This window comes from Melanotaenia boesemani, chromosome 14, assembly GCF_017639745.1.
Source record: "Melanotaenia boesemani isolate fMelBoe1 chromosome 14, fMelBoe1.pri, whole genome shotgun sequence".
Taxonomy (NCBI): domain Eukaryota; kingdom Metazoa; phylum Chordata; class Actinopteri; order Atheriniformes; family Melanotaeniidae; genus Melanotaenia; species Melanotaenia boesemani.
The window spans coordinates 33,753,821-33,781,149 of record NC_055695.1 but is presented as its reverse complement, the minus strand read 5'-3'; the positions used below and the strand labels follow the sequence as shown (position 1 = coordinate 33,781,149).

General features: G+C 43.4%; 3 protein-coding genes across 5 annotated transcripts in view; 2 read left to right on the top strand and 1 right to left on the bottom strand.

Moving 5' to 3' along the window:
• akr1a1b (aldo-keto reductase family 1, member A1b (aldehyde reductase)) overlaps window positions 1-10,736 on the top strand; it is a 35,935-nt gene extending 25,199 nt beyond the window's left edge. The window contains exons 4-9 of the mRNA XM_042007258.1: window positions 3,761-3,912; window positions 5,256-5,451; window positions 5,530-5,729; window positions 9,915-9,987; window positions 10,084-10,170; window positions 10,351-10,736. Coding sequence (XP_041863192.1) covers window positions 3,761-3,912; window positions 5,256-5,451; window positions 5,530-5,729; window positions 9,915-9,987; window positions 10,084-10,170; window positions 10,351-10,416 — 774 coding nt within the window. The 3' untranslated portion in view covers window positions 10,417-10,736. The remainder of the gene's footprint in view (window positions 1-3,760; window positions 3,913-5,255; window positions 5,452-5,529; window positions 5,730-9,914; window positions 9,988-10,083; window positions 10,171-10,350) is intronic.
• On the top strand, window positions 309-17,500 carry LOC121653647 (uncharacterized protein YBL113C). The gene is made up of 2 exons (XM_042007259.1): window positions 309-2,397; window positions 17,491-17,500. The coding sequence occupies exon 1, from the start codon at window positions 314-316 to the stop codon at window positions 887-889; it is 576 nt and encodes a 191-aa protein (XP_041863193.1). The 5' UTR covers window positions 309-313; the 3' UTR covers window positions 890-2,397; window positions 17,491-17,500.
• On the bottom strand, window positions 10,734-27,102 carry c14h19orf44 (chromosome 14 C19orf44 homolog). Of its 3 annotated transcripts, XR_006012830.1 has the most exons (11): window positions 26,655-27,102; window positions 16,638-16,808; window positions 16,441-16,544; window positions 15,859-16,276; window positions 15,011-15,377; window positions 14,638-14,717; window positions 13,355-13,781; window positions 13,152-13,241; window positions 12,589-12,755; window positions 11,103-11,244; window positions 10,737-10,816 (listed from the first exon to the last, which is right to left on the bottom strand). XR_006012830.1 is itself a non-coding variant. In XM_042007254.1 (10 exons), exons 1-10 carry the CDS (start codon window positions 26,772-26,774, stop codon window positions 11,194-11,196), a joined length of 1,995 nt encoding a protein of 664 aa, XP_041863188.1. In that variant the 5' UTR covers window positions 26,775-27,102; the 3' UTR covers window positions 10,734-11,193. The 3 variants fall into 3 exon arrangements, 2 of the variants coding, with proteins under 2 accessions (XP_041863188.1, XP_041863190.1); XM_042007254.1 differs by having other exon boundaries at window positions 10,734-11,244; XM_042007256.1 differs by having other exon boundaries at window positions 10,734-11,244; window positions 16,057-16,276.
• Window positions 27,103-27,329: the final 227 nt, after the last annotated feature.

Sequence of the window (27,329 nt, the reverse complement as noted above, 5' to 3'; positions counted from 1 at the left end):
GACCACTAACATGGCCTCTAACATGACCACTAACATGACACGTGACCACTAACATGACCACTAACATGGCCTCTAACATGACCACTAACATGACACGTGACCACTAACATGACCACTAACTTGACCACTAAAATGGCCTCTTAACATGACCACTACCCCGACTACTAACATGACCATTAACATGGCCTCTAACATGACCTCTAACATGCCCTCTAACATGGCCACTAACATGACCACTAACATGACCACTAACATGACCACTAACATGGCCACTAACATGGCCTCTAACATGGCCTCTAACATGGCCTCTAACATGACCACTAACATGACCACTAACATGGCCTCTAACATGACCACTAACATGACCACTAACATGGCCTCTGACATGACCACTAATATGGCCTCTGACATGACCACTAACATGGCCTCTAACATGAACATGACCACTAACATGACCTCTAACATGAACATGACCACTAACATGACCTCTAACATGACCACTAACATGGCCTCTAACATGACCACTAACATGGCCTCTAACATGACCACTAACATGACCTCTAACGTGGCCTCTAACATGACCACTAACATGGCCTCTAACATGACCACTAACATGGCCTCTAACATGACCACTAACATGGCCACTAACATGACCACTAACATGGCCTCTAACATGACCACTAACATGGCCTCTAACATGACCACTAACATGACCACTAACATGGCCTCTAACATGACCACTTACATGACCACTAACATGGCCTCTAACATGACCACTAACATGGCCTCTAACATGACCACTAACATGACCACTAACATGACCACTAACATGACCACTAACATGGCCTCTAACATGGCCTCTAACATGACCACTAAAATGGCCTCTTAACATGACCACTAATGTGACCACTACCCCGACTACTAACATGACCACTAACATGGCCTCTAACATGCCCTCTAACATGACCACTAACATGGCCTCTAACATGACCACTAACATGACACGTGACTACTAACATGACCACTAACATGACCACTAACATGTCTACTAACGTGACCACTAACGTGACACGTGACCACTAACGTGACCACCAACGTGACTACCGACATGACCACTGACATGACCACTAACGTGACCACTAACATGACTACTAACATGACCACTAACATGTCTACTAACGTGACCACCAACGTGACTACTGACATGACCACTAACGTGACCACTGACATGACTACTAACGTGACTACTAACATGACTACTAACGTGACTACTAACATGACCACTAACATGTCTACTAACGTGACCACTAACGTGACACGTGACTACTAACATGACCACTAACGTGACTACTAACATGACATGTGACTACTAACGTGACCACTAACGTGTCTACTAACATGACCACTAACGTGACCACTAACGTGTCTACTAACATGGCTACTGACATGACCCATGACTATTAACGTGACCACTAACGTGTCTACTAACATGTCTACTATGACACGTGACTACTAACGTGACTACTAACGTGACCACTAACGTGTCTACTTACATGACACATGACCACTAAAGTGTCTACTAACATGTCTACTAACATGACACGTGACCACTAACGTGTCTACTAACATGACACGTGACCACTAACGTGTCTACTAACATGTCTACTAACATGACACGTGACTACTAACGTGACCACTAACGTGTCTACTAACATGACACGTGACCACTAACATGTCTACTAACATGACACGTGACCACTAACGTGTCTACTAACATGACACGTGACCACTAACATGTCTACTAACATGACACGTGACCACTAACGTGTCTACTAACATGTCTACTAACATGACACGTCACCACTAACGTGTCTACTAACATGTCTACTAACATGACACGTGACTACTAACGTGACCACTAACGTGTCTACTAACATGACACGTGACCACTAACGTGACCACTAACGTGTCTACTAACATGTCTACTAACATGACACGTGACCACTAACGTGACCGCTTACCAGTGTTGTGCATTGAATACGTTCATTTTGCTGTGAATGCTGAACTGAACGCAACACATTTATAAAGAACGTGACGTGAATTTATTCAGAATATATGAGGTCCTATAAAATTCACTGCCTACATTATCTCTGGTGCTTCACCGACTTCGTACTACGTTAACCACCATGCAATACGAACTCTACCATAACAAACTGGCAATGAAACAACCCCGCGGTGAAGTGGTGAGAGGATGGAGCTGCAGAAGCAGCGTGCGCATCACATCCTTCGTCTGCATAAGATTCCAACAGTGAAAATCAGACATTTCTATGCAGGTTATGTCTGCCTGCACCTAAAAAGCAAGTTAGAACATCAGCCTCATCGACTTCTAGTTCGAAGGTGTGAAGTTGAAGCATCTGTCCAGTTTTAGAGGATATCTGCAAGTCCCATCATTAAAAAAACAAGCCATTAGGAAAGAGATAGACCCCCTGCCAATAGCCCCAAATGACCCAGATCACACTGCCTGCAGCCTTCAGGGGTATGACCTCCCAGCAGCAGGTTAGCTGATTAGTTACAGGTTTCCAAGTTCAGTCTTTCATTCCCAGTTCTAACCTAATCCAGAGGTTTTAAAGTTTTTTATTTTTTCAGTAGTCATAGTGGCTGCTCTGTGTCTGCGCTGCCTCCTCTTATGGCTCCTCCCTCTCCTGTTAAAGACCGTCTGGCTGCCGAGCTCCGTGGTGGAGACAGTTTTGGTGCAGGCTCCACTCTCAGGTCACCTGCACCACAGGGCAGGAAGAAACTAAACATTTTCAAAATAAATGTCATTCAGGGACCGATGGTGTGTTTTAACCCCATTACATTCACACACTGATGGTGGCAGCTTCCATGCAAGGTGCTCAACCACGACCCATCAATTTGGGGTGTATTGCTCAGGGGCACCTTGACAGGGCGAGAATCAAACTGGCAACCCTCAGGCTGCAAGACGACCGCTCTACCCACTGAGCCATGCCGCCCCAAAGAAAGCACAGTAATGATCAGACAGGCCCACATCACACACAGTAACCATGGAAACGTCCAAACCCTTCGAAGTCAGTAAGTCTAGAGTGTGTCCTTTAGTGTATGTGGGCTCTGTTATATGCTCAGTCAGCCCAACGTTGTCCAGACTGTGACTCAGGTCTTTACTCCCTCTGTCCTGAGGGTTGTTTACATGGATAATAACATCACCAACAATAATCACACAGTCAGAATCTCCACAGATTGTAGCAGCAGGTCCCTAAACTCATCATGAAACGCTGCGCAGTGTCCAGGGTCTGGAAATATTTAGAAACTGGAGGAGGCCTTCAGCTGAAAAGCTGCGTATTAGAAGGAAGGAAAACTGCAACCCCCCTCCCCTCCTGTAGGTGGAGTAAGGGCGGCGTTGACCTGTTGGGGATTCGGCGGGCTGAAGGTCCACCGTCCTGGTTCTTGGTGCTGTTGGTTTATGTCAGCATAAAGAAGGGCACTGGCCACCACAGACTCATAAAATATCCTGAGCCTCGTCCGGCGGATGTTGAAGGACCTCAGCAGCCTCAGAAAATGGAACGGCCCTGGCCCTTCCTGTAGGTGGCATCAGTGTTTCTTGTGAAGTCCAGTTTATAGTCATTTTTATAATATTTCACAGTGTTGATAAGAAAAAAAAATGTTCTGCAATACTGAGAGGAAGAAAAAAACTCATTTGTTATTATAATAAAATGTAATATGAAGATGTTGTCTGGTTCACCAGCCCCTGAGGCGGGAGGACGTGTTCATCACATCCAAGCTGTGGAATACCCACCATCACCCGGACGATGTAGAGCCAGCGCTCCTGAAGACGCTGAGGGACCTGAAGCTGGAGTATCTGGACCTGTACCTCATCCACTGGCCACATGCCTTTCAGTGAGCTCAACCCTCGACCTCAACACGACGCTTCTCTCGTTGTCCCGAGGAGCTGGGTGCCTCGGGACAACGAGGGGATTCACATGTACTCCTTATCTTGAGAAAATGAACCAATTAACTTGCTGTCTCAATATCCCAAGATGACGACATGGCTGCATTTCACAAAGTGGTGTTATGAAAATCTTTAAACAGATTTTCTCTGATTGACCTTAAAATTGAATTTAGAAGAGCTCATATTTAGAGATGGGATGGTGATGGATTATGTTGGTACGATTATTGTCAACAAAATAATCACAATTCTGTGTTAATTAATTTCTCAACACTATACATCTGTAAAACCACACAGACACTCCTCTTAGGTCTTTAAGTTTTCTAGATTTTTATAGTAATGTTGGGAAGGATGTGCAGACACGAAGGAAGAAGAATCATTTTGCACATTTAACCTGAACACATCCTAAAAGAAGACAAAATAATATAACAAAGTAAACATAAACCCCCTCTGCTGTGTGCAGAATAACTGAATCCTACACATGAACTCTGGATTTCTCTTAAAGAAAGCAGATGACAAGGCTCCACCTCTACCTGGAAATGGGGGACTTCCTTTAGGAAGCAGGAAAAACATCCCGTGAGCTTTGATTTCCAGCTTCCTTCAGCAGAATAGCTGCTGTTTGACATGTAAATGATTCTGGAACAGTGAAAATAAACTAGACCACATTTCTGGAATTAAATACACTTTCTTCTACAGACCATCAAACACTGAGCAGTAAAGGCATCAAACCCACACTAGTCGATGTTTGCACAGAGAAACTCAGCAGTTTCAGTTTAGTTTCTTTTCTTTGCATTTGTTTAATGTAACAGTACATGAATGTGGCTTAACTCATCACGTAAGTCCAACCAGAGTCTTTCACAATAAAATATAATATTGACATGTAAAGATGCGCTGTGTGCCTGACGTGTATGATGGCACAGTGGCGTTTGGTTTGTCCCGAGGCCGAAAAACCACGTTACTTCACGTACTGCATCACACACACCTGCAGGAGGTGAAACATGTTGGGTGCATTTCCTGTTTTATGTCCTGCTTTGCAGGCTGCAGAGACGTCCTCTATAATCACACCAGGATTTCACTTTCCCATGAAAACAGAAGGAAACAAAGCAACACAAGCGGTGACACGCATGTTGTTTACCTTTGTTTTCCTTCCTGATCTGACCACATGGTTCACACATGATCCCACATGGAAAGTCAGGGTGACCTTTAGGATGGATTAATCATGACATTTAATACTGTGCTTAACTGTGAAATGAAATAATGTATTTCAAATCTTTGCTTCCTGGTTGTCTGTTAGGCGAGGAGACAACGCTTTCCCCAAACATGAGGATGGAAGCTTGCTGTACGACTACACCGACTACAAGCTGACCTGGGCTGCCATGGAGAAGCTGGTGGAGAAGGGTCTCGTTCGATCCATCGGCCTGTCCAACTTCAACAGCCGGCAGATCGATGATATCCTGGCCGTCGCCAATATCAAACCCACCGTCCTTCAGGTACGGGATGAAACAGCGATGATGATGATGATGATAACAATGACTGAGGTTACTATGGCACATGTATGTCTCTGGCAGGTAGAGAGCCACCCCTACCTGGCCCAGGAGGAGCTGCTGACCCACTGTCGGGATCGGGGTCTGGTGATGACGGCGTACAGTCCTCTGGGATCTCCTGACCGGGCCTGGAAAGATCCGGATGAACCCGTCCTGCTACAGGAACCCGTTATCGGCTTGCTGGCAGAAAAGTATAAGAAGTCTGTGGCTCAGATTATCCTGCGGTGAGTTTCCAGGTAAACTTTCCTTCCTTTCATTACCCGGAGGCTCTGAACTCGGAGGAACCCGTGGAATGAAATCTGGAAACATGAAAATAACATAGAAGATTTTAATAGCAATGTTTAATAAAAGTAACTGTAATATGACAATAAAAGTAACTAATATAGTAATAAAAGTGACTATTATATTGAAAGTAATATAATAAAAGTAACTACTATTGGAATAAAAATAATATTAAAATAAAAGTAACTAGGAAAAGTGACTAACATTAGTAACTAATTTAGTAATAAAACAGTAAAATTAAAATAAAAGTAACTTATATTGTAATAAAAGTAGGGCTGCCAAATGATTCAAATTTTTAATCTGAAATCTGCCCGTTTTCACTGCATCGTATCACCAGAACGAGCCGATGCTACAAATATTTCTTGTTAACTGCAAACCTCAGAGTACAGTAAGTACACGTACAACCTGATTTACTAACAGCGTGCACTGAGGACAGCGTTTTTCAAATGTGCAAAATAGCCCTCCTCCATGAATATGCAAGATGCTGCGTTTACTCACTATTTGGCACAATACTGGGAGAGAAAATGTAAATAGATAAAAACAGCACACACATACTGATCCATCAAACCTGGAGAATGCATCTGTTTTTAATACGTTTCAATTGAAGGGGCAAAGTTAAAGAAATCAACGTTTATTGAAAAAAAAGTGAATGACATCACTTTCAACATTCCAAACATTTTATTACCCAACAAAATCCTCAATCTCAACCATTTCTCCTCCGCTGCTAATTAGAAGACACACTTTCAAACTTTCCATATGCATTTTTTCATAACGCAGTAGAAAAACTCACCAATGTCAGAGTTGTTGGTCTCCTTTTGGTCCAGTGCATCAAAGTCTGGAGTTAGTTTTGTTCTCCGGGTAGATGTGAGGTGCTGGTCAGGCGACTTGGATCTGTGACGGCCTTTGTTGATGTTCATGATGCTGAACGTCTGCTCACACACATCGGTCGAGCCAAACAACACCAACATCTTCTGTGCCGTCCTCCGGAGGTTTGGAAGCGTGGCTTCGTTAAGTGAAGCGTAAACATCATTCACTTTAAGAGACTTGAACTTTTTCTTTGAGGCGGACTGAAGATCGATCAGTTCCAGTTGCAGCTCCTGTGGTGCTGTTTCCAGGTCTTGTGACGGGACAGGACACCGGGTCAAGTGACTTGTCCATTTTTACACAATCAGACAACCAACGGCAGAATTCTCTGCAGGTCGTCCAGCGGTTCTCCTCTAATCTCTCTGGGAGATTAGTTTCTGTGGCTGCTGCAAAGTTCAAATCCTCGTCTTCATCTCTTGATTTTGGTGTTCCACAGGGATCTGTTCTGGGTCCTTTATTGTTTATTTGATATTTGCTGCCTCTGCAGCACATTATAGGCTCTTTTAAAGATATTTCTCACCGTTGTTATGCTGATGATATTCAGCTATTTATTTCTTTTTTTTTCAACTTAATGATGTAAAAACTGAGGTCCTTGTTTGTGCTCCTGATAGATTTTTCCTGTAGATAGCTGAGAGTCTCGGCCCACTTGCCTCATGTTTTAAGTCAGGAACCTTGATGTAACTCCTGACCCAGCTGCACTGGCTTCCCATTCACCACAGAGTGCACTTTAAAATCCTGGTTTTAACTTATCGAGCACTACATGACCAAGCACCTGAATATATCAGAGACCTTCTACAGCCCTACGTGCCCAGCAGGTCCCTGAGATCAAGTGATGAAGGTCTGCTGGTTGTTAAGCCAACATGGCTGAAAACCAAAGGTGACAGAGCCTTCGCAGCAGAGGCTCCTTCCCTCTGGAACTCCTTCCTCTCAGCATGAGATCTGTGGACTCCATGATCTCCTAAAAAGCAGCTAAAAAGCATCTTTTTAAACTTGCTTTTACTGAGTTGTATTTGTTTTTATTTTCTGTGTGTTAGTGTTATTGTGTTTTGTCTTATTGTTAAGCACTTTGTAATTTTTATCTTGAAAGGTGCTATATAAATAAACATTTACTTTACTTTACTCTTCATGTTTCCGGTGGCCTCTGTCTACATGGCTAATGTGGGAAAATGAGCGAAAGATTTGTTTGACATTTTTCTGGAGAATAAAATCAGCTGGATCTGAAGGCTCTCACATTTGTGTACAAACGTGCACAAACTTCACGAGTAGCTTCACGTTCAGCTCATTCATGTGTGAAAATATGTCCACAGCAAACACAAAGTCACAAAGCCAGTTCATGTCACTCAGCTCGGAAATTCTTCGGATTTCTCCTCCTCTGAGCTCCCACACTCGTTGAAACACTTTCCCCAAACGTAACCAGCAGACACGAGAGCGGTAAAGTAGGACCTGGCGATCGGTTTCCTCCAAAAACGTAACAAACTCATGATGATTAAGCCCCTTGCTCGTATGAAGTTAACAAGTTTTAAACTGGATCCACACATGATTAAGCTGCAGTACAGACTTACACAGAGACTCCTGGTGAATGAGGCAGTGAAGGAAAATGAATAAAATAATAAAATATCTTTTCCTGGATTCTTTTCAGCAGTTCGATGTTTTTTCCAGTTAAATTTGGCGATCCATCCATGGTGACATTGGCAGGTTTACTCCAGGGTAGCTTCATTCCCTCGATGACCTCAGACACCTGTTCATACAAGTCCTCTCCTCGCGTTTCCCCTTCAGCGACTCCATGCTCAGAAGCTGCTCACTTATCTCTTAACTGGGAGATAAAACTTAGGAGCTGAGCCGGGTCTTTTATGTCATTACTTTCATCCAGTGCTAGTGAATATAACTTAAAGGTCGCCACCTTTTTGTTTAACTCGCTCACTATATCATCCTGCGTGATAAACTGGTTTTTTCAGACTTGCCTTTGCTCTCCGGACACAAGAGACCTGCTGTCTCTACCACGTATTCTTTCAAAAACTCTCCTTCGGGGAAAGGCTTGCTAGCTTTTGCCAATTGCAGATTGTTGGTGAAAAAAATTCTACTGAGTCTGTAAATTAGCCGCCAACCCGTTCTTGCGTTGACTGCTTGCAAGCATAGTTTGCATGCTTCGTGGCAAAGTGACGGCTGATATTGTGCTTCAGTGAAAAAGTATTTTGTTTTTCACTCTTTATTAAACACTTGGCACTCACTGTCCACTTTCCTTTTCTCTGGTCCGCTCATTTTTACAGAAAGGCTTAAATGGCAACAGGAAAACGAACATGAAATGAAGAGAAACACACTTCAACAAACGTCCACCACCAATGGTCAGTGCGCCATCTGCTGGGGAAACGCAGGCATTGCAGGAACAAGAAACAAATGATTGATGATTTTTTTTTTCTTTTTAATTGGACAAGTTGAGCGAACCGTATTAAAAAGCCTAACAGGCCGTAATTTGCCCATGTCTGTTCTAGATCATAATTCAGAGTTCACATACCATCATCCCACTAACCGTCTCCATGGTGATCATTTCTGTCCTAAAAGCAGCAGATGTGACGACTGAAGTTACACAGCCGACATTGATGAAGAAACTCCGATAAAAAGGTTTTTCTTTTATCATTGAAGTGTGAGTGTTTGTGCAGCAGTGATAAAAGTCCTACAGCAGCTTCACCGAAAGCAAACACCTGCTGGTAAAATACATCACTGGCTGTTTGTTTTACTGGTTTTTATTCACTTTTTTACATCAGATGATCATTTTAGTTGTAATAATCAGTTCAATATTTCATAAAATCTAGACCTAAAAAAGGTCTCATCTGTGCCCCCCTTTTCCTGTTGCTCCTGCCTGGCCCCCCATCAGAACTTTTCTAGACCCGCCCCTGTTAACTGCTGTTAACGTGTTACTTTTGACAGCATGAGTTGCTTTTCTACTTAAAATGAAGAAATCTTGGCTAAATGTGATTTCAAAGGTCACATCAAAGCTTTATTTTTGCAAAAGGTTTTCATCTTCTGATACTGAAGTGGTCGCGTCTTCTTTCATCTCGAATGCGTTACATCCATCTCCGTGAGTAAACTCCACCCTGAACATCCTGTCGGTGGAATTCTGCTTCTCCTGTTGATGGTTAGAGGCGTCAGCAGTGGTCTTTCATCCCAGACTGGTCCACTGTAACACCATAGAAAGTCTGGATGTCTGAGCAGAGGTTGGCATTTCTGTGGTGTTCCCTGTCTACACTCATTTCTTGTCCTTACAGGTGGCAGATTCAACGAGGTGTGGTAACAATCCCTAAGAGTGTGACAGAGTGTCGCATCAAGGAGAACATTCAGGTGGAGACATTTTCACAACAACCTCCATAAAATGGCAGGTTTCCACAGTGGAAACGTAGGGCTGCAGTGTGATGTGTAAAATGTGTTTGTTTCCAGGTGTTTGACTTCACCCTGGAAGCAGAGGAAGTGAAAAGCATCACAGCTCTGAACAGAGGCTGGCGCTACATCGTTCCAATGATCGAGGTGAGATTTGTCTCTGTGCTAAGGCTTTTATTCTCTTCCTCCATAGAGGTCAGACATTTAGCTACCACATGTTAAAACATCAGCCTGGGCCGCTCCGACGTAGAGAACTAGAAGAGCAGGTATAAAAGAATGACAGCAAATGCAGATGGAAATGTTACTAAGCCCTGTTTTGTGTTTCAGGTGGAAGGACGACGTGTCCCCAGGGATGCCGGTCATCCTCACTACCCCTTCAATGACCCGTACTGACCACCTGGACCTGCAGCCTGAATCTGTGCCTTTAAACCCAGAACGACGACGTCTCCCTCACACACCAGAGTCCGGCTGAATCCTGCCGTCACAGTTTGGCTTTAGTTTGTCAGATTCTGAACATCTGTGGCTGCATGCGCGGCATTTTTTTAAATAAACCTTTTCTTACGTCCCGTTGAACTGTTTTTATTTTACCAGCTGAAGACCAGTTCAGCTTCATTGTACGTGGTTAAAACTTGATTTTTACCAACAATGTGAAGGAAGCCGGCTTCATGTTTGTAAAGAAAAGCCAAGGAAATAAAGATTTCATATGAAACATTTCCAGGCCTCATTGGTTTACTGTTTATTTACAAATGAAATCTTTACAACCAAAGACAATTTAATTGCAGAAGCGCATGTCCTAGAAGGAAGAAAAGGACACGTAAACAACTTTTCCTTCAACAGGATGGATTTTAAATATAAGCTCAATTATATAATCACTGCTGGTTTTGATCATATAAAAACTGCTAAATAGATCTTAGAATTCTGAGAAACGCAGTCTTATGTGTTATTACATCATCAAGCAGCATTATTACATTTTTAAAAGGACTTTTTTTAATGCTCGACCGGTAACGTAACTCACTACGTTACCGGCTTAAACATTTTACAGTTTTGGCAAATGATTGCATTATTGGCTTTACGCTCACCATTTAAAATGGCCATAATGTCCTTGTCATGACGTTAGTGGTGGCAGCAGCTGTATGAGCGCCGGTAGTCCCTCGTTTCCTGCAGGACCTCCTACGAGGTGTTCTCCATCGTCACTTTGGGACTTCTGTGTTTCTGGATGTTCTGTGACACAAAAGAAGAAATGAGTGGTTTCAGTCGCATGTGAATCATTCCAGTTTAAGATTTAGACCTGACCCGTCTGTCTAGTGGGACAAATTTGTGCAATAACTTCCTTTTATGCTAATTTTAAACTTTTTTTTTTCAGAATTCATAATCTCAGACCTGTGCAAAGCTACCAAACGTTAATTTTTTTAAGATTTTAACCAGTTTTATTATTTTGATCATTAATTGTTTGAGAAAAACAGCAAACATGAATGATTATCTGAGGGGTCTGTCCACAGCTTTCCAGAGATGCTGACAGGCTGCTAACAGGCTGCTGACAGGCTGCTGACAGGCAGCTAACAGGCAGCTAACAGGCAGCTGACATGCAGCTAACAGGCAGCTAACAGGCAGCTAACAGGCTGCTAACAGGCTGCTGACATGCAGCTAACAGGCTGCTGACAGGCTGCTAACAGGCTGCTGACATGCAGCTAACAGGCTGCTGACAGGCTGCTAACAGGCTGCTGACATGCAGCTAACAGGCTGCTGACATGCAGCTAACAGACTGCTAACAGGCAGCTAACAGGCTGCTGACAGGCAGCTAACAGGCTGCTGACATGCAGCTAACAGGCAGCTAACAGGCAGCTAACAGGCTGCTGACAGGCTGCTAACAGGCTGCTGACATGCAGCTAACAGGCTGCTGACATGCAGCTAACAGGCTGCTAACAGGCAGCTAACAGACTGCTAACAGGCTGCTGACATGCAGCTAACAGGCTGCTGACATGCAGCTAACAGGCTGCTGACATGCAGCTAACAGGCAGCTAACAGGCTGCTGACATGCAGCTAACAGGCTGCTAACAGGCAGCTAACAGGCTGCTGACATGCAGCTAACAGGCAGCTAACAGGCTGCTGACATGCAGCTAACAGGCTTTGCATCCTGTCAGTGAGCTGAGCTGCTGTCTGTCAATCATTTCTACCTGTGTGTCCTGACCCGCCCACTCTCCGTCCCCTGATCACCCCACACCTCCCACCCCCACCCTGCAGTTTCAGGTGTTTTTAAATTTGGCAATGGGTGGAGTTACACAAAAGGTTATTTCTTTATTATTATTATTTTAGTTACTACACGTAGAGAAGTAAAACCCCACTAAAGAACTCTTGACCCTCTACAGCTGAAAACCAAATGACAGTTGTTAATGTGGATTTACTGACATGGTGAAGAAGTCTGCAGATGTAGTGACTGAAACGATCACAAATGGTGGGTTCAGGATGGTGTTGATGAGTGGAAACATGTAGAGGAATAACTCCATAGAGAAAACGTATGTGAGTATGACCCGGCAGCAGATCAGGATAACTGTCAGTGTGTTTGACCTGGACGGTGTCCTCCAGCATGGTGTATCTGTAGTTTGGTGGTTCCAGGCTCTGCACCAGGCAGCAGTGGAGATGGTGGCTGCTGTCCATGAACTGCCTAGTCACCGCCAGCTGCTGTTTCAGTATTTCATTCAGAGCAAATACGCTGGGGTCGAAGGTGCTGATGGCTGATGGAGGGAAAAAAAAGACAGAACAATACTAACCTCTTCATCACAGAGCATCGTATGAATGATCCATACGAGCAGAAAGTCTCTGTGCACATTTACAGACCATAAAAAGAGTGAAATTGTACTCAGGAAATGTGACCCTGCTCTGCAAATAACTTCATTTTGAAAAATGAACTAGTCTGAACTTCCTGTCGGGTTCGACTACGGCTCGCTCAGGTGGCGGCGAATAGGTGACCGAGTGGCGTAATTCTTCCATCCTCCATGACAAGTGAAAAGTTCTCGAGGCCGCAAGACCAAGAAATGAGTTTGTTTTGTTCCGGTCAAACGGCATCACTTCCCAAAGATGAACACCTGGATCCAGGTACAACAAGGTTTTCTGATGTAAGTGAATTGTACCTTCCAATCTGTCTGCACCGAGTGCTCGAGTGACCGCTGGAGCAGGATTCATGTAGATCATAGCGACTGTGGGGTCCACCGTGGCCATACCTGGAGGAAGGACAGACCACAAGGTAAGGAACCAGCAGTGTGTTCCTTAGGTTGGCCGAATCATTAACAAGGTACATGAATATGGTGGAGCTTCGAGGTGTAACCGGACTGACCAGCTGACCACGGAGCAGACAGGGGATCAGGTTGTGTCTGTGTTGCTGAGTCTTTTACAGCCTTTCTGGCTGAAGCACGTCTTCTCCAGCGCTGAGGTGTGTCTGAGCTGCCGTGGAGCTTTGAGGATTTGGAGCGTCTGCTGGATGAGGCTGATCTGTAGGTGCCATCTGAGGACCATGAGGTGCTGGAGAGACTTCGGTCTAAAAGAGCACAACAGTGATCGTCCTCTCTCTTATCTGGATAGGACACCTTCACGCTGACATCTGATGGTAGGTCCTTTCCCTCCTCGTCTCCTGGCAGGTGCTCAGAGACCTGGCTGGTACTGGAGTCACTCTCAAAGTCACTTTGGTAGTCCAGCACCTCCTGGTCCTCCTCCTGGGGTACTTGCTGGTTGGGCAACCCAGGATCAGAGACAGCCGTATTGGTCTTGTTGGAGAAAATAAGTAAAAGACAAAATAAACTCAATTTTCCCAACAAACAGATCCTGTTTGGTCTTCCAGCTACTGTCTCTACATCCAGACTTTATCAAATAACCGTCGTATTACATCAGGTTGAACAGCGCTGGTGTGTTCAAGATTGCAGTAAAATGTCTGAGCTTCTACTAAAATATATTCAATTCTTTCTTGTTTCCTGCAGAACAAAAACAAGCACTGGAGTTCAAGTCTGCTACATCTAGATCACGGTGACATCTATACAAACAAGCCCAGAAGTCGTCACTTTCTGTGGCTAGAAAGCCTCCAGCATCTAAAACACACACGGAACTTTTAACTTAAGAGATACCCCAAGATTCATCTTAAAGGTCCCACATTATGCAAAACTCATTTTCTAGAGGTTTACTAACAGTCAGGTGTCCTCACAGCCTGTATGAGAAGAAATGAGAAAATTCTGTCTGCTCTCTCACTTGTTTGCTCCACTTGTTATGTATGTGTGCTGGAATGGGTGAGTCTGAGATCTTTCCCTTCGTGACCTCAGGATGACCCCCCGGTAGTGGACACTGTCATTGACCCGCTCCCTCGGTTACTTGAGCCTGGCTTCGGAAATCACCAAGCGGCCGCCCACAGAGGGGCGTGGCCAGGCTCCGCTCATGAACATTTGAAGGTTCTCAGTAGAGCCACATCTGGAACGGCTGAGATGAAGGACCAAGGCTTCACTTTGAAAACAACGTTGTTGGACTCTGACACTCGTATGAAATTGTTGAAAAAAATGTCTAATATGGGACCTTTAAGTTGGTTTGATGGCTTATGTTCAGTAATTTACATTATTACAGTGAGTCATTTCCTACCTGTTTTCCTGCTGTTTCTACAGAAAATCCATCGAATGCAGGCACAAGCTCGTCTACAGTCATCACGTTGATCTTAAAGTCTGCCGAACGAGCAAAGAAGGCAGAAATCATTCTCCTACCTTCTTATAAACCAGAAATTTAATCTTGGTAAAAGCTGAGAAAGATGTCAGAGTTGTGTACTATCCCATCAACAACTCAGTCTTTATATTTTCAGCAGGTGTGATAGGAACTAATGAGCCACATTAACTGTCTTCACTCTGCTTATTTCAGCTCTGCAGAGGACGGATTTATGTACCAGCTGAATGTGTGTGATGAGAAGCCTTTTTATAACTGATCTAATGGAGAATTTGACCCCATGATGAGCCCCTCTCACCTTCTGCAGGAACTGAACTCGTCTCACTTTGAGGGTCTTTAGAGTCAGGACCTCCAGGGAAGAGCTCCTCTAGAGAAAGCACTTCACCTTGTTCTGATGAGGCCGACAGGGAACGCTGTGGACTTTCTGCCTTCAGAGAGGAGCCCGGCCTCTTTGGAGGAGACGGCAGCAGGAGGGGAGGGGAGGGCGATGGAGAGAGGACTGAGGGGCTGAAGTGGGCCTGGGCCTGTCCAGTGAATCTAAAAGGAGAGCTTCGGTGTGAAGGAGAGTCCGGAGATCGAGGAAGTGCTTTGTTGGAAGGCGATGAAGGATGAAGAGCAGCAGGAGAGGCTGCGGAGCGAACCCTTGGGCTGCCATGGCTGAGCATCTGTGAGTGGAAAGTCCAACCATGTTTTAACTGTTAAAAGCATCCTTCCATCAACAGAACGCAGGAGTTTCACTCAGTCCAACCATTAAAGAAGCAGCTACAATAAAAGATGTTTCTGCAGAATACCGTGAAAACATGGTTTTACATTTCATTCATTCTGCAACAAACAGTTTCTACACTGAATTAATGACGTTTTGAAAGCTCTGGAGTGGTTTCAACACCTTCTTTGTTGTAAATTACTCAGATGAAACCCAAAATAAGCCACTGATGTTAACGGCTAACGTAAAACTATCAGACGTTAACAGCAGACCAAACCACCGCAGAGAAAAGGATGCAAATGTGACATTACTACAGATCCACAGAAACTATTCAGATGATGTTAACTGATCAGTTTCGTTTCTTCTAAAACCATAATGTCCACTCCTCATAGACTGAGCCAAAAAGTAGTACAAACACCCACGTGTTCTAAGCTGAAATGCACCTTGTCCAGCCTTTTAGTGGATGAAGGTCGCTGAGCTTCTAAGAAACTGTTGTCTGATAAATCCACTGAGTCTCCGAGCAGTTTCCTCATGTCTTCTTCATCACTTTCCAGATCAACAGTGCTCATTACCCTCCCTGACTTCACCTCCAAACCTCCCGAATGTTGTAGAGGGTCACCAGCTCTGGACCTGACACCAACATGTTTGCTTCTTGAGAACACAGCAGGAGAAACTCTGCTGCGTTCAGCCACTACATCTGCTTTCTTCTTTCGAAGATGGTTTCCTCCCCGGCTCTGCTCAGTGCTGCCCCCCGTGGACTGGGTGGCTGCTGGTGGTGAGAGGACCAAGTCTGCAGTTAGATTTGTCCTCTGCCTCGCCTGCTTCAGAAACGGCTTACGGGACGGGGAAGACGACACATATCTGACAGGAAAGACATGTAAAGAAACCACATTTAATCTGGTTCCATCAGAAAACTGCAGTCTCTTCTGTTCTGTGCAAATAAACTTGCCTTTAAAGACTCAAAGAAGAGTGTTTCAGTCTCTGAGTCTATCCTGTTCCACCCGTTTCTTTTATAAGGACCTTACCTTGGTTCTAACACCTGCTCTGGTTGCTTTCTGCCGACAGACGACTGGCTGTTGCTGGTGGATGAAACCTTCTTTAAGAACCTGCTTCCTCCTCCCAATGAGCTCTGAGATCCGAACAACAGAAGACAAATCAAAGAGGAAAACTGGACATTTGGCTGTAGTGATGTTCCCTGAGATGATGTCTGTTCAGTGTTTACCTTGTCTGAATCCAACTTTTCTTCATATTTGTTCCCATCCTTAGCAGATCTGTCATCATCACCTCTGTGATCAGATGCTGTACTGTCGGAGCTCAGCTCACTCAGATCAGACAGTAAAGTGTGGGTAATTGGAGGAGCAGGTCTATTTTTGAAGGATCCACCTGAAGAACCCTGAGAAGAAGCAGAGTTTGACATTTTAAAAACCTCCATGTACTTTTCAGCATTGATGGAGCTTCACAGATGTGGAAGCTGCCCACGCCATAGGCACTAATGCAGCCTCATCCCATCAGAGATGCAGCTTTTCACCTGTCCACTGATAACAAGCTGGATGCTCCCTCTCCTCTTTAGTCTGCAGGACACGCCGTCCATGCTTTCCACAAACTAGTTCACATCTTCATCCAGGTTTCCACTTTGCCTCAGACCATTTTAAATGAGCTTTGGTCCAGAGAAGACGGAAGAAGCTGGTTCTGGATCCTGTTCACATCTGGCTTCTTCTCTGCATGATGGAGCTTTAACCTGCATTTGTGGGTTTCAGGGTGAACTGTGTTCACAGACAGTGGTTTCTGGAAGTCTTCCTGAGTCCATGCAGTGGTTTCCAGTAGAGAATTATTTTTATTTATTTATTTAAATTAATTGACAGGGACGATGCATTTGTTCATAGTCAGTCTGTGGTCAGTTGGGCCCTAGATGGGCCTTTCTACACTACATTAAAATACAATAACACATTACAAAACTTATATAAAACGTATCTATACCCACAATACAAAATCTATTAATCCTTCATTCATTCACACACATCAAGTGCAATTTACAAATGGGTACAGTTTTTGGTTTGTTTTCAGAAAGACTTCAGCCTAGAGGTGAAGGTTTTAAAGTCAGACATGGTCAGTGATGAATTCCACAGCTTTGCAGGCTTGTAAGAAAAGGCAGACGGACCAGACGAAGGTCTGCAGGGCGGAAGCTCACAATTCTGGTAGGTGGAACTTCTGGTGACTCCATTGCTTTTCTGTCTCTGAACAAATCAACTATGTGGAGCTAAACTATTGATACATTTGAATACTAATATGAGAAAGCACAAGTCACTAAAACCTGCAAAGCTTAGTAATTTATACTTCTCAAGAATTTTGCTGTGGTGGTAGCGGATTGGCTTTTTGTTGCTTGATTGTACAATGAACCAACGGGCTTTGTGGCTGAGTGAGGGGCCTGGCCCCATACTGTCATGCAGTATGATACGATAAGATACGATAAGAAAGGTTAAGATAAGATAAGAAAAGATACGATAAGATAAGATAATCCTTTATTCGACCCACAGTAGGGTTGGGCAATTAATCGAATTTTAATCATAATTACGATCTGGGTTTTCAACGATCATCAAAAAGAAATGATCCGATTATTTTTGTCCATCACAGTTTCCTCTTGTGCTGTTTTCAGTTGCAAATTGAGCACAGCTAGCATTGCAGCGCTCTGCTGCAGACTCCTCCCACTGCTACAGACTCCTCCCACTGCTACAGACTCCTCCCACTGCTACAGACTCCTCCCTCTGCCGCAGACTCCTCCCACTGCTGCAGACTCCTCCCACTGCTACAGACTCCTCCCTCTGCTGCAGACTCCTCCCACTGCTACAGACTCCTCCCACTGTTGCAGACTCCTCCCTCTGCTGCAGACTCCTCCCACTACTACAGACTCCTCCCACTGTTGCAGACTCCTCCCACTGCTGCAGACTCCTCCCACAGCCCCGTTTTATTTTAGTTTTATTCAGCACGAGTTGCAAACACCTCTCCAGTTAAGAGATGGACACACGGGAGGTGACGTCGCTCCTTCTCCATCATTTTCTATGGAACTTGCTCGATGAGGCGAAAATGGCCGCCCTCCTCCTGCCAAGCGACAGGCAACATTCGTGCATGTGAAGACGTGCACACGGGGGCTTACGACGCGACTCAAGAAAATAGAAAAATGTTCAATCTTTGTGAGTTGCGACTAAATAATCCACCAGCTGCCAGAGACACAGAGAGACAAACGTTACAAACAGAACTTTTCTCACCAAAGATCAGTGCTCAATTAACACGGTGAACAACCCGGGATTTAAGTCTGGTTTCCATTTTAGTCGAGTGTCTCTCTGCCCTGGATGATGAGTGTGGTGAGGATGAAGGACGTGGCTACAATCCAATGTTTCACCACCTCTACAGACCTGTGGTCAAGCTGCACATAGAGTCGTATAGAAATCCCGCGCTACATTTTATTGATGCAGATTTCAACGTGAAAATGAAATGTCTCCAGACTAATTTTTCCAGATCACACCGGGCAGAACATAGCTGCTGGTCTGAGACAAACTAGAGCTACTGGAGACCTGGTGTTGCTACTGGGATGCTAGTCTGTATTATCACAGATAACAACCCCACTTTGTTCTACGTTTTGTTTTCTAATAGAAAAACACATTAGGCTCTTTCCGACTGTAGGAACCTTTTGCAGTTCCTATAACCTTTTCAGGAACCAGGCCGTTTTTTCGCGCATTCCGACATATAGGAACTAGGGACCAAAGCCCCCAGTTCCTATAACCATTTTAGCTCCTGCTCCGAGGCAGGGTCTGAGCGGGGTTCTATAGGAACCCTCATGACGTAGGTGTTTGGTGACTGGTAGCTACGCCCCTTGCCAGATTTCCGCATTTTGTGTCCCCGCCACATTTAAAAAACACGGTTGCACATACGGACAAAAACAACAACAGAGCAAGTGATAAATGGACCGACGAGGAGGTCGAAGCTCTTCTGACCGTCTACGCCACAGAGGATTTTCAGAGAGGTTTTGAAGGTTCGCAGCAAAATATAAAAATATTCCTGACGATCAGCTCTCAGTCAGAGAGCGGGATAACGCGAAGCAGCGCACGTAGAAAACTCACACAAGACTACAAATAAAGAACCACGACAACCGGAGCGGGACGAACCGATAAAACAGTAAATTCGACAGCTTGTACCACCGACATGTTTACTCGGGCAACACCGCAGCAAATGACTCCTGCGTGCGGCAGGAAAAGCCAGTGTGATATGCAGCATATACACACACGTAAATAGTTATTTTTGCTCTGCTGTGTTCACTATAAAAAAATAAATGACTTAGTAAAGAGTCTGAAGTTTTCAGTTTGTGTCTGTTAGATGTGCTTTGGCCACATCTATAAAATATTAGCTAATAAAAATATTGAGTAGTTATTAACTTATCACAGCTATAAAATATTAAATAATCCATCTTTGGTCGCTACATTTTAAGTCTTATCCTGGGTGTAAATTACATTAGTTTATCAACTTTATAATATGCTCCATGTCACAGAACGAAGTTAATCATGTTTAACCAAGATCTGACACAAATTACACACCTGTAAACATTTCACCACCCTTTTTATATCTTTACCTTCATATACGCTAAATCTGTGTGACTAAGTCCTCATAATTCTAAACCATAAGTCAGTCACAACCAACCCTCCAGTGACGGATTACTCCTCCATCTTTCTACTGATGATTCCATAAAACACACAAAGCTTAATAGCAGATGATGAGATCTTTATTTTGCACATAACAAAAAAAGAAAAAAAATTAAATGAAATGATGCATTTTCTATGGAACATTTTCTCTTTAAATGTGTACATCATGTATACATGTATGTTCTGTCTGTGGAACTTCCAGAACATGATGCTTATTATGAAGAGGTGTGTAGTGATTAGCTGGAAGGCAGGAGGTAAAGCATCCAGGCTGTTCTCCATCTCCTTCAGTACCTGCAGCAGGTGGTTGTGCTGAAGTTTGTTGTCTGCTTTGCTGCCGTGCGGACGCTTCCTGCTCTGCTCTCCTTTCTGCTTGCATTTTTCTTCTTTTTTTCTTCTTTTTTCTTATCTTTACCGGCAAGAAATTTAGGAACAAGGACTCCTGGTCACTTATAAATCACTGGAACAAATATATTTTTTGACAAATTTAGTTGATTTCCATCGGAGAACTAGTGGAACGATGTCTCCTAACCCTGCAGTATCAGTGAGCTGCACTGAGTGTGAGCAACTTTCTTTGAGGATGACACAGCTGGAGAGGAGGATTGAAACACTGCAAGACATTCGTGTGAATGAAGAATTTATTGACTCTGTAGTAGCTTCTGTACAAGCTACTGAGTTGTCAAATGGATTGAGTCACATCTTCATACGCGAAGGCATGTCGAATGTGGAGCCTCCCGCTACAGACCTGGCTGATACACTTCCCTGGATGTGTTCAAATGACATTGGAATAGCTGGGAAAATCCCAAACCGGACCATCAGACTGATCTCTCCTTCTGGAACACTGTTGGTGCCAGACCAAAGTCCTCAACCCCGGCCAGAACCTGGTCTGATGTTGTTCGTCGCAGAGGTAAATCCAGCAGGAAATTTAAAGCTCCAGCACTCACTCCACCATCTGAAGTCTCACTGCATAATAAATATGATGTGTTGAGTCATATTAAAATGAATGATGATGGATGTAATGCAAGGATTTATCAAAATTCAAGAAATAGCCCTAAAACTCAGCACAGGGCTAACCAGACCAGGAGGAGAGGCCAAAATTCGACAAACAGGAGGACTAGAGAAGCTATCAGCGCCTCCACACAAAAACAAATAGACACAATTCTAATTGGGGACTCTATAACAGCATGTGAGGATGGCAAAGACGGAAAATCTAACACTTTTTGATACATCAGTCAGGGAACTGACAGAGATCTTTAGACCATTCTGTCTTCACATCCAGATGGTATGAAGATTATTGTCCACACTGGGTCTTTTGATATTCTGAGGAGGAAAATTGGCTCTGAGATCCTGAAAAAAGACTTTTCTCTGCTGTTGGAGAGACTGTGTCAGTTTGGAGCACCATGTTTACATTTCAGGACCCATTCCTACAGCGGGTAAAGGAACTGAACTTTTCAGTAGGCTTCTTGGCCTGAACACATGGTTATCAAACGCATGTATCACCCATGGGATAAAGTTCATTGATAACTTCAATATCTTTTGGAACTGTAAGGAGCGATTCAGACCTGATGGTGTGCATCCAAATCTAACTGGATGCAGATTACTTGGTGCACACTTGCGTCATGCTGTTGGGACGGCAAACCCAAACATGAGTGTACAGATAAGAGCGAAGGACACAGCAGAGAAGCGATCAACTGCCAGCTCTCCCCCCTCACCAGACCCTCTTCTCCACATCACCCAAGGTCTTAAAAGGATGTCTCTATCCAGGTCTGAACCCCAGCGACCACCATCTACCAAGAAATACAGGGCTCCCCCTCCTCATCCTCCTCTTAGATCATCTGTCCTGGCAGAGCAGGGAACTGGAGGAAGTGTAGGAGGTTCACAAAGCAGCAGCAGAATTCACAACAAAGATAACATGCCATGATGCGTTCAGGGTCCTTGCTGTAGTTTTGCTACTACTGACAGCTGTTCTGAGATCAAGCCTGGACCCAGTAGGATTCCTGTGTTAGTTAGTAAAATAAGGAATCGAACACGGTCAGCTTGTGGGGTGAATCGATCTAATCTGTTAAATGTACCTTGTATAACTCAGAATACAACAGAGACCAGTGTAAACTTCATAAAGCTGCTGTACTTAATGTTAGATCTCTGTCCAACAATCACTGTTAGTTAATGACTTCATCATTTCTCACAGTTTAGATTTTCTTTTTCTGACAGAAACATGGTTAACAGAAGACACAAGTGCTACAGTTCTTAATGAAACACCCCCCCTCATTTTAGTTTTATGGATAAATGTCGAAACGGGAGGAAAGGGGGAGGAGAAGCTGCCTTATTTAAAGATTCATTCCAGTGTAAAGAAATGTCATTTGGTGATTTTACTTCTTTTGAATATCTTAGTTTTATTTTAAGGGGCATTCCTAAAATCCTATTTCTAATCATCTACAGACGTCCAGGACACTGTGTAAATTTTATTGATGAATTTTCTGAATTATTGTCGGTTATCTCTACTGAGTTTAACCATTTCATCTTAACTGGGGATTTTAACATTCACATAGATAACATGACGGATGGTAATGTCAAGGAATTTTGTTCCATATTGGACATGTTTGGTTTGTGGCAACATGTTAAACAACCGACCCACATTCGAGGTCACATTCTGGACCTGGTTATTTCAAAGGGTGTTGATATTTCTTCTGTTGCGATCACTGACTCGGCCTTGTCTGACCATTTTTGTATTTTGTTTGATTTACTGATCACTCAGAATGTTCAACCAACCTGCTTCTCCGTTAGGAAGAGGTACATTAATGAAAGAACAAGTGCTAAGTTTGTGGAGGCCATAGCTATGTTACCAACAACCAGAGCAGAGTCCGTTGATGGACTCCTGGATCATTTCAATCTGAAAGTCTTGAATGTAATGGATGCTGTTGCACCGATAAGAATCAAGAACACTTTGATCAAACAGAAAACACCATGGAGAAACACCACTGTGGTTACCAGCCTAAAAAGAGAATGCAGAAAATCTGAGCGGAAATGGCGGAAAAATAAACTTCAAATTCACTATGAGCTGTACAAACAAAGCCTGCGTAACTATAACAATGAGCTGTGCAAGGCCAGAGAGCTGCATTTATCTGGAATGATTAACAGGAATGTCAACAATTCTCACACTCTGTTTGCTATGATTGAAAAACTCACAAATCCTCCTAAACAGATAAGCCCAGAGCTCCTTTCCACTGAGAAATAAAACCAATTTACCAACTTTTTTAGCCAAAAAATTAAAACAATTAGGCAAAATATTAATTCCACACAGTCAAACAAGAAAAGTAGTCTGTGTCTAAAACCCGGAAATAATTCTGATGTTATGTCACAATTTAAAATGGTGAATTTAAAAGTCCTACAAGAAACAGTTTGGCATTTGAAATCAACAACATGCACTCTGGACATGATACCATCCGACTTTTTAAAAACAGTTTTTACCTCAGTAGAAAGTGATCTCCTACTGATAGTTAACAGCTCACTGGCATCAGGCATTTTTCCCAAGTCACTAAAGATAGCTGCTATTAAGCCTCCTAAAGAAAAGGACTCTAGACGCCTCTATAATGAACAACTATAGACCGTCTCTAACCTCTTTTATTTCCAAGATTATTGAAAAAGTTGTATTTCACCAGCTTCATGACTTTTTAAATGAAAGTGGAAATCTTGATAAATTTCAGTCCGGCTTCCGACCTCATCACAGCCCTGAAACAGCTCTGGTCAAAGTGTTAAATGACATTAGGTTGAATACCGATTCTGGTCAAGTATCAGTCCTGGTTCTGTTGGATCTCAGTGCTGCGTTTGATACTGTAGATCACAGAATCCTGTTGCACAGGCTGGAAAACTGGGTTGGACTTTCTGGAGCGGTTCTTAACTGGTTCAGGTCCTATTTAGAAGGCCGGAGTTATTTTGTTACGATCGGCAGCTATGAATCCGAGCGAGTGGCCATGACTTGTGGAGTCCCCCAGGGGTCAGTCCTTGGACCTCTTCTGTTTAACTTGTATATGCTCCCTTTGGGTAAAATATTACAAAACTATAGCATTAGTTATCAAAGTTATGCAGATGATACACAACTTTATGTGTCTCTGTCACCAGATGACTGCAGTCCAATAGACTTAATGTGTCAGTGTCTAGAGCAAATAAACACCTGGATGAGGGAGAATTTTCTACAATTAAATGAAGACAAAACTGAGATTATTCTGTTTGGTAGCAAAGAGAAGAGGGTCAGCATTGGCAAACACCTGGAGACTCGGGCTCTTAAAATTACCAACCAAGTTCGTAACCTTGGAGTGTTGATAGACTCAGACCTGACTTTCAGCTGCCACATCAAAGCTTCACTAAGAAGCTTTTTACCAGCTCAGAAACATCAACAGAATTAAAAGTTTAGTCTCCCAGAAAGACCAAGAGAAACTCATCCATGCATTCATCTCCAGTAGACTGGATTACTGTAATGGTCTTTTAACAGGACTTCCTAAAAAGAGCATTAAACATCTGCAGCTCATCCAGAACGCTGCTGCTAGAGTTTTAACCAGGACTAAGAGATCTGAACACATCACACCAGTTTTAAAATCTTTACACTGGCTTCCAGTCAGTCACAGAATAGATTTTAAAACCCTTCTGATTGTTTACAAATCCCAGAATGGTTTAGGCCCAGAATACATCTGTGATATGTTCAGAGAATATAAACCTAGCAGAGCTCTTAGATCCAAAGACTCTGGTCAACTAGTCCAGACCAGAGTCCAGACCAGAGTCCAGACTAAACATGGAGAAGCAGCATTTAGCTGTTATGCTGCAAACAAATGGAACAAACTGCCAGTGGAGATTAAACTTTCCCCAAATGTAGACATTTTTAAATCCAGGTTAAAAACATTTCTTTTCTCATGCGCCTATGCATGAAATCTGCACGGTAACTTTTTTTTAACTTATCTTGCTTTTAATCATTTTAATGTAATTTATTATTTTATTGTGATTATGTGTTGATTATGTGTTGATGCCTTTTACTATTCTAAATATCTGTAATGTCTTTGTTTTATGTAAAGCACTTTGAATTGTCCTGTACATGAAATGTGCTATATAAATAAACTGCCTTGCCTTGCCTTGCCTTGTGTCCATCCTCTCCAGTGCAGCTTCAGGCGGCCACAGATGTATTGAAATGTCTCCCTGGACATACAGAAATGCTCTGTCCACTGCTCATCGGTAAAATTGAGAACAACCTTTTCCCACTAGTTATCAGTTTTGCTCCGGACCAGTCGGACGGTGAGGAGGTTCAATGAGCTGCAGCAACGTCTGAAACAGAACACGAGTTACAATAAACCCGCCGTCTGAAATGTTTACCCATAAGACACGTATACAATCGGCGCATGTTTAATAAGTTAAACTTACACGTCGTCTCCTTTGTCTGCGGCGGATCTGCTGCCGCTGGATTCTTCATCTTCTGACTTTCAGGAGTCTTCCAGCCTCGACGTGAGACACCTGGTTGTATCGTCCATCAGTAACATCTCCATCAAGCAGAGCATGAACACTACGATCTCTTTCTTCTCCATATTAGCTTGCCGTGTTGTTTTGTTTTTAGCGGGTTTTGTGTTGTTGTTATGTGGCGCTAAAGTCACACGCCACTGTCGCAGACGTATGCGTCACATCGGTCCCGCTACCGCCCCCAACTCATGTGCGAATGCAACATGAAACAGTTCCCCTGGAGAAGAGCCGTTCAAAGAACTAAGATAGTTATTAGAACTGCGTTCTTAGAACTTCTCTGTCGGAATGCGCCTATTGATACCGTCTTAGATTCAGCACCAACTGATTTTGGATAAGCCACTCACTCATCTCAGCCAAACACGAGGACAAAACGTCTACTACCTGTTCCAGGGACTTGGGGGTACATGAAAAACTGCACTGTATGTGTAAAGTTGGACACTGGCATCTGGACAGGTTAGTGGTAAGTGATTTACCCCTAACCTGAGACTAGACTACGGCTAGGTTCAGACTGCAGGGCATAATGCTCAATTTGGATTTTATTTGGGAAATCCTATTTTTTTTAAAAGTTTGTTCACAATTAAATGCGACTTGTATGTGATCTCCTTTATGAACCTTATGCACACCAAAAGTGTCCCGCATGCGTAGAAGACACAACGACGTGACAGCGAGCGAATTCATTCCTTCATATCTAGGATGTGTTATTTTAGTGTTCCCTTTATTTTTTTTTTAACAGTGTACTTTATTGCAATGACAAAGTTCTTATTCTATTCTTTACATTGAGGAACAGTTTTCTGTAAAACCCAATTTGTGTCAGATTGGTGAACCTCTGCCCATCTTTCCATCTGAGAGACTCTGCCTCTCTGAAATGCTCCTTTTATACCCAGTCACGTTACTGACCTGTTGCCAGGTAACCTGGTTAGTTGTTAAATGCTCTTCCAGTTGGCACAGTGGAGCTACTGAACGTTTCTTTAATCTTTATCTCTTCCAGTCAGCATTAAATCAGTCAAACTGAAACCCAGTTAATTCAAACAGATGAAGGTGAATATCCTCACCTGTGCTTTGACTGTAAAGTCCGGTGTGGAGCCCTGAGCGTCTCCTCTGCTGGTCCTCTTGGCCGACAGCAGCGCCTGAGCCCGGTCCAGAGCGGAGCTCCGGCCGCGTCGTTTCCACATGTTTCTACTGTCTATCGCTAACTGAAAACTTTATTATATTACATCTTTGGTTCTTTAAAAAAATACATCTCTCCCTTCACGAAGGTTTCAGTCTGCTTTACACTCTTGCCAGCTAGTTAGTAGCTAAAACCGCATTAGCTATTTAACTTCGTGTGACTGACTCAAATCGAATCGTAAATTGATCTAAAATTCAGAATTTACTGATCAGTCTTTGTTTATACATATCATTCCGTTTAAATGATCATCAGCCTCTACTACTGACTACTCTAAAGCTAGCACACTAGCGTTCCTTGTTTCCACGGAAGCGGCTTCTTCTTCTTCTTCTTCTTCTTCTTCTTCTTCTTCTTCTTCTTCTTCTTCTTCTTCTTCTTCGAAAGGCCGCATCCGGACTTCAGCGTCACCTACAGTTCCTGGCAGATGTTAGCAGTTCACCTTCCTTCACATTCTTTCAGATAAGGTTTATTCTAACATTATTATAGGATACAGATGTAAAAAGACATCACCATGTCTTCCAAATACTGTTTAATATATATAAAAAACCTTATTTCAATATCA

Excerpts from the sequence above, each read along its gene's own strand:
- LOC121653647 (XM_042007259.1), top strand. The coding sequence starts at position 314 with ATGACCACTAACATGACCACTAACATGGCCTCTAACATGACCACTAAC.
- c14h19orf44 (XM_042007254.1), bottom strand. The coding sequence starts at position 26,774 with ATGTGGAAACGACGCGGCCGGAGCTCCGCTCTGGACCGGGCTCAGGCG. Across the intron at positions 14,718-15,010 it reads GAGTTCAGTTCCTGCAGAAG|ACTTTAAGATCAACGTGATG; the intron begins GTGAGAGGGGCT and ends CTCGTTCGGCAG. Across the intron at positions 13,782-14,637 it reads TAGAAACAGCAGGAAAACAG|ACCAATACGGCTGTCTCTGA; the intron begins GTAGGAAATGAC and ends TTCTCCAACAAG.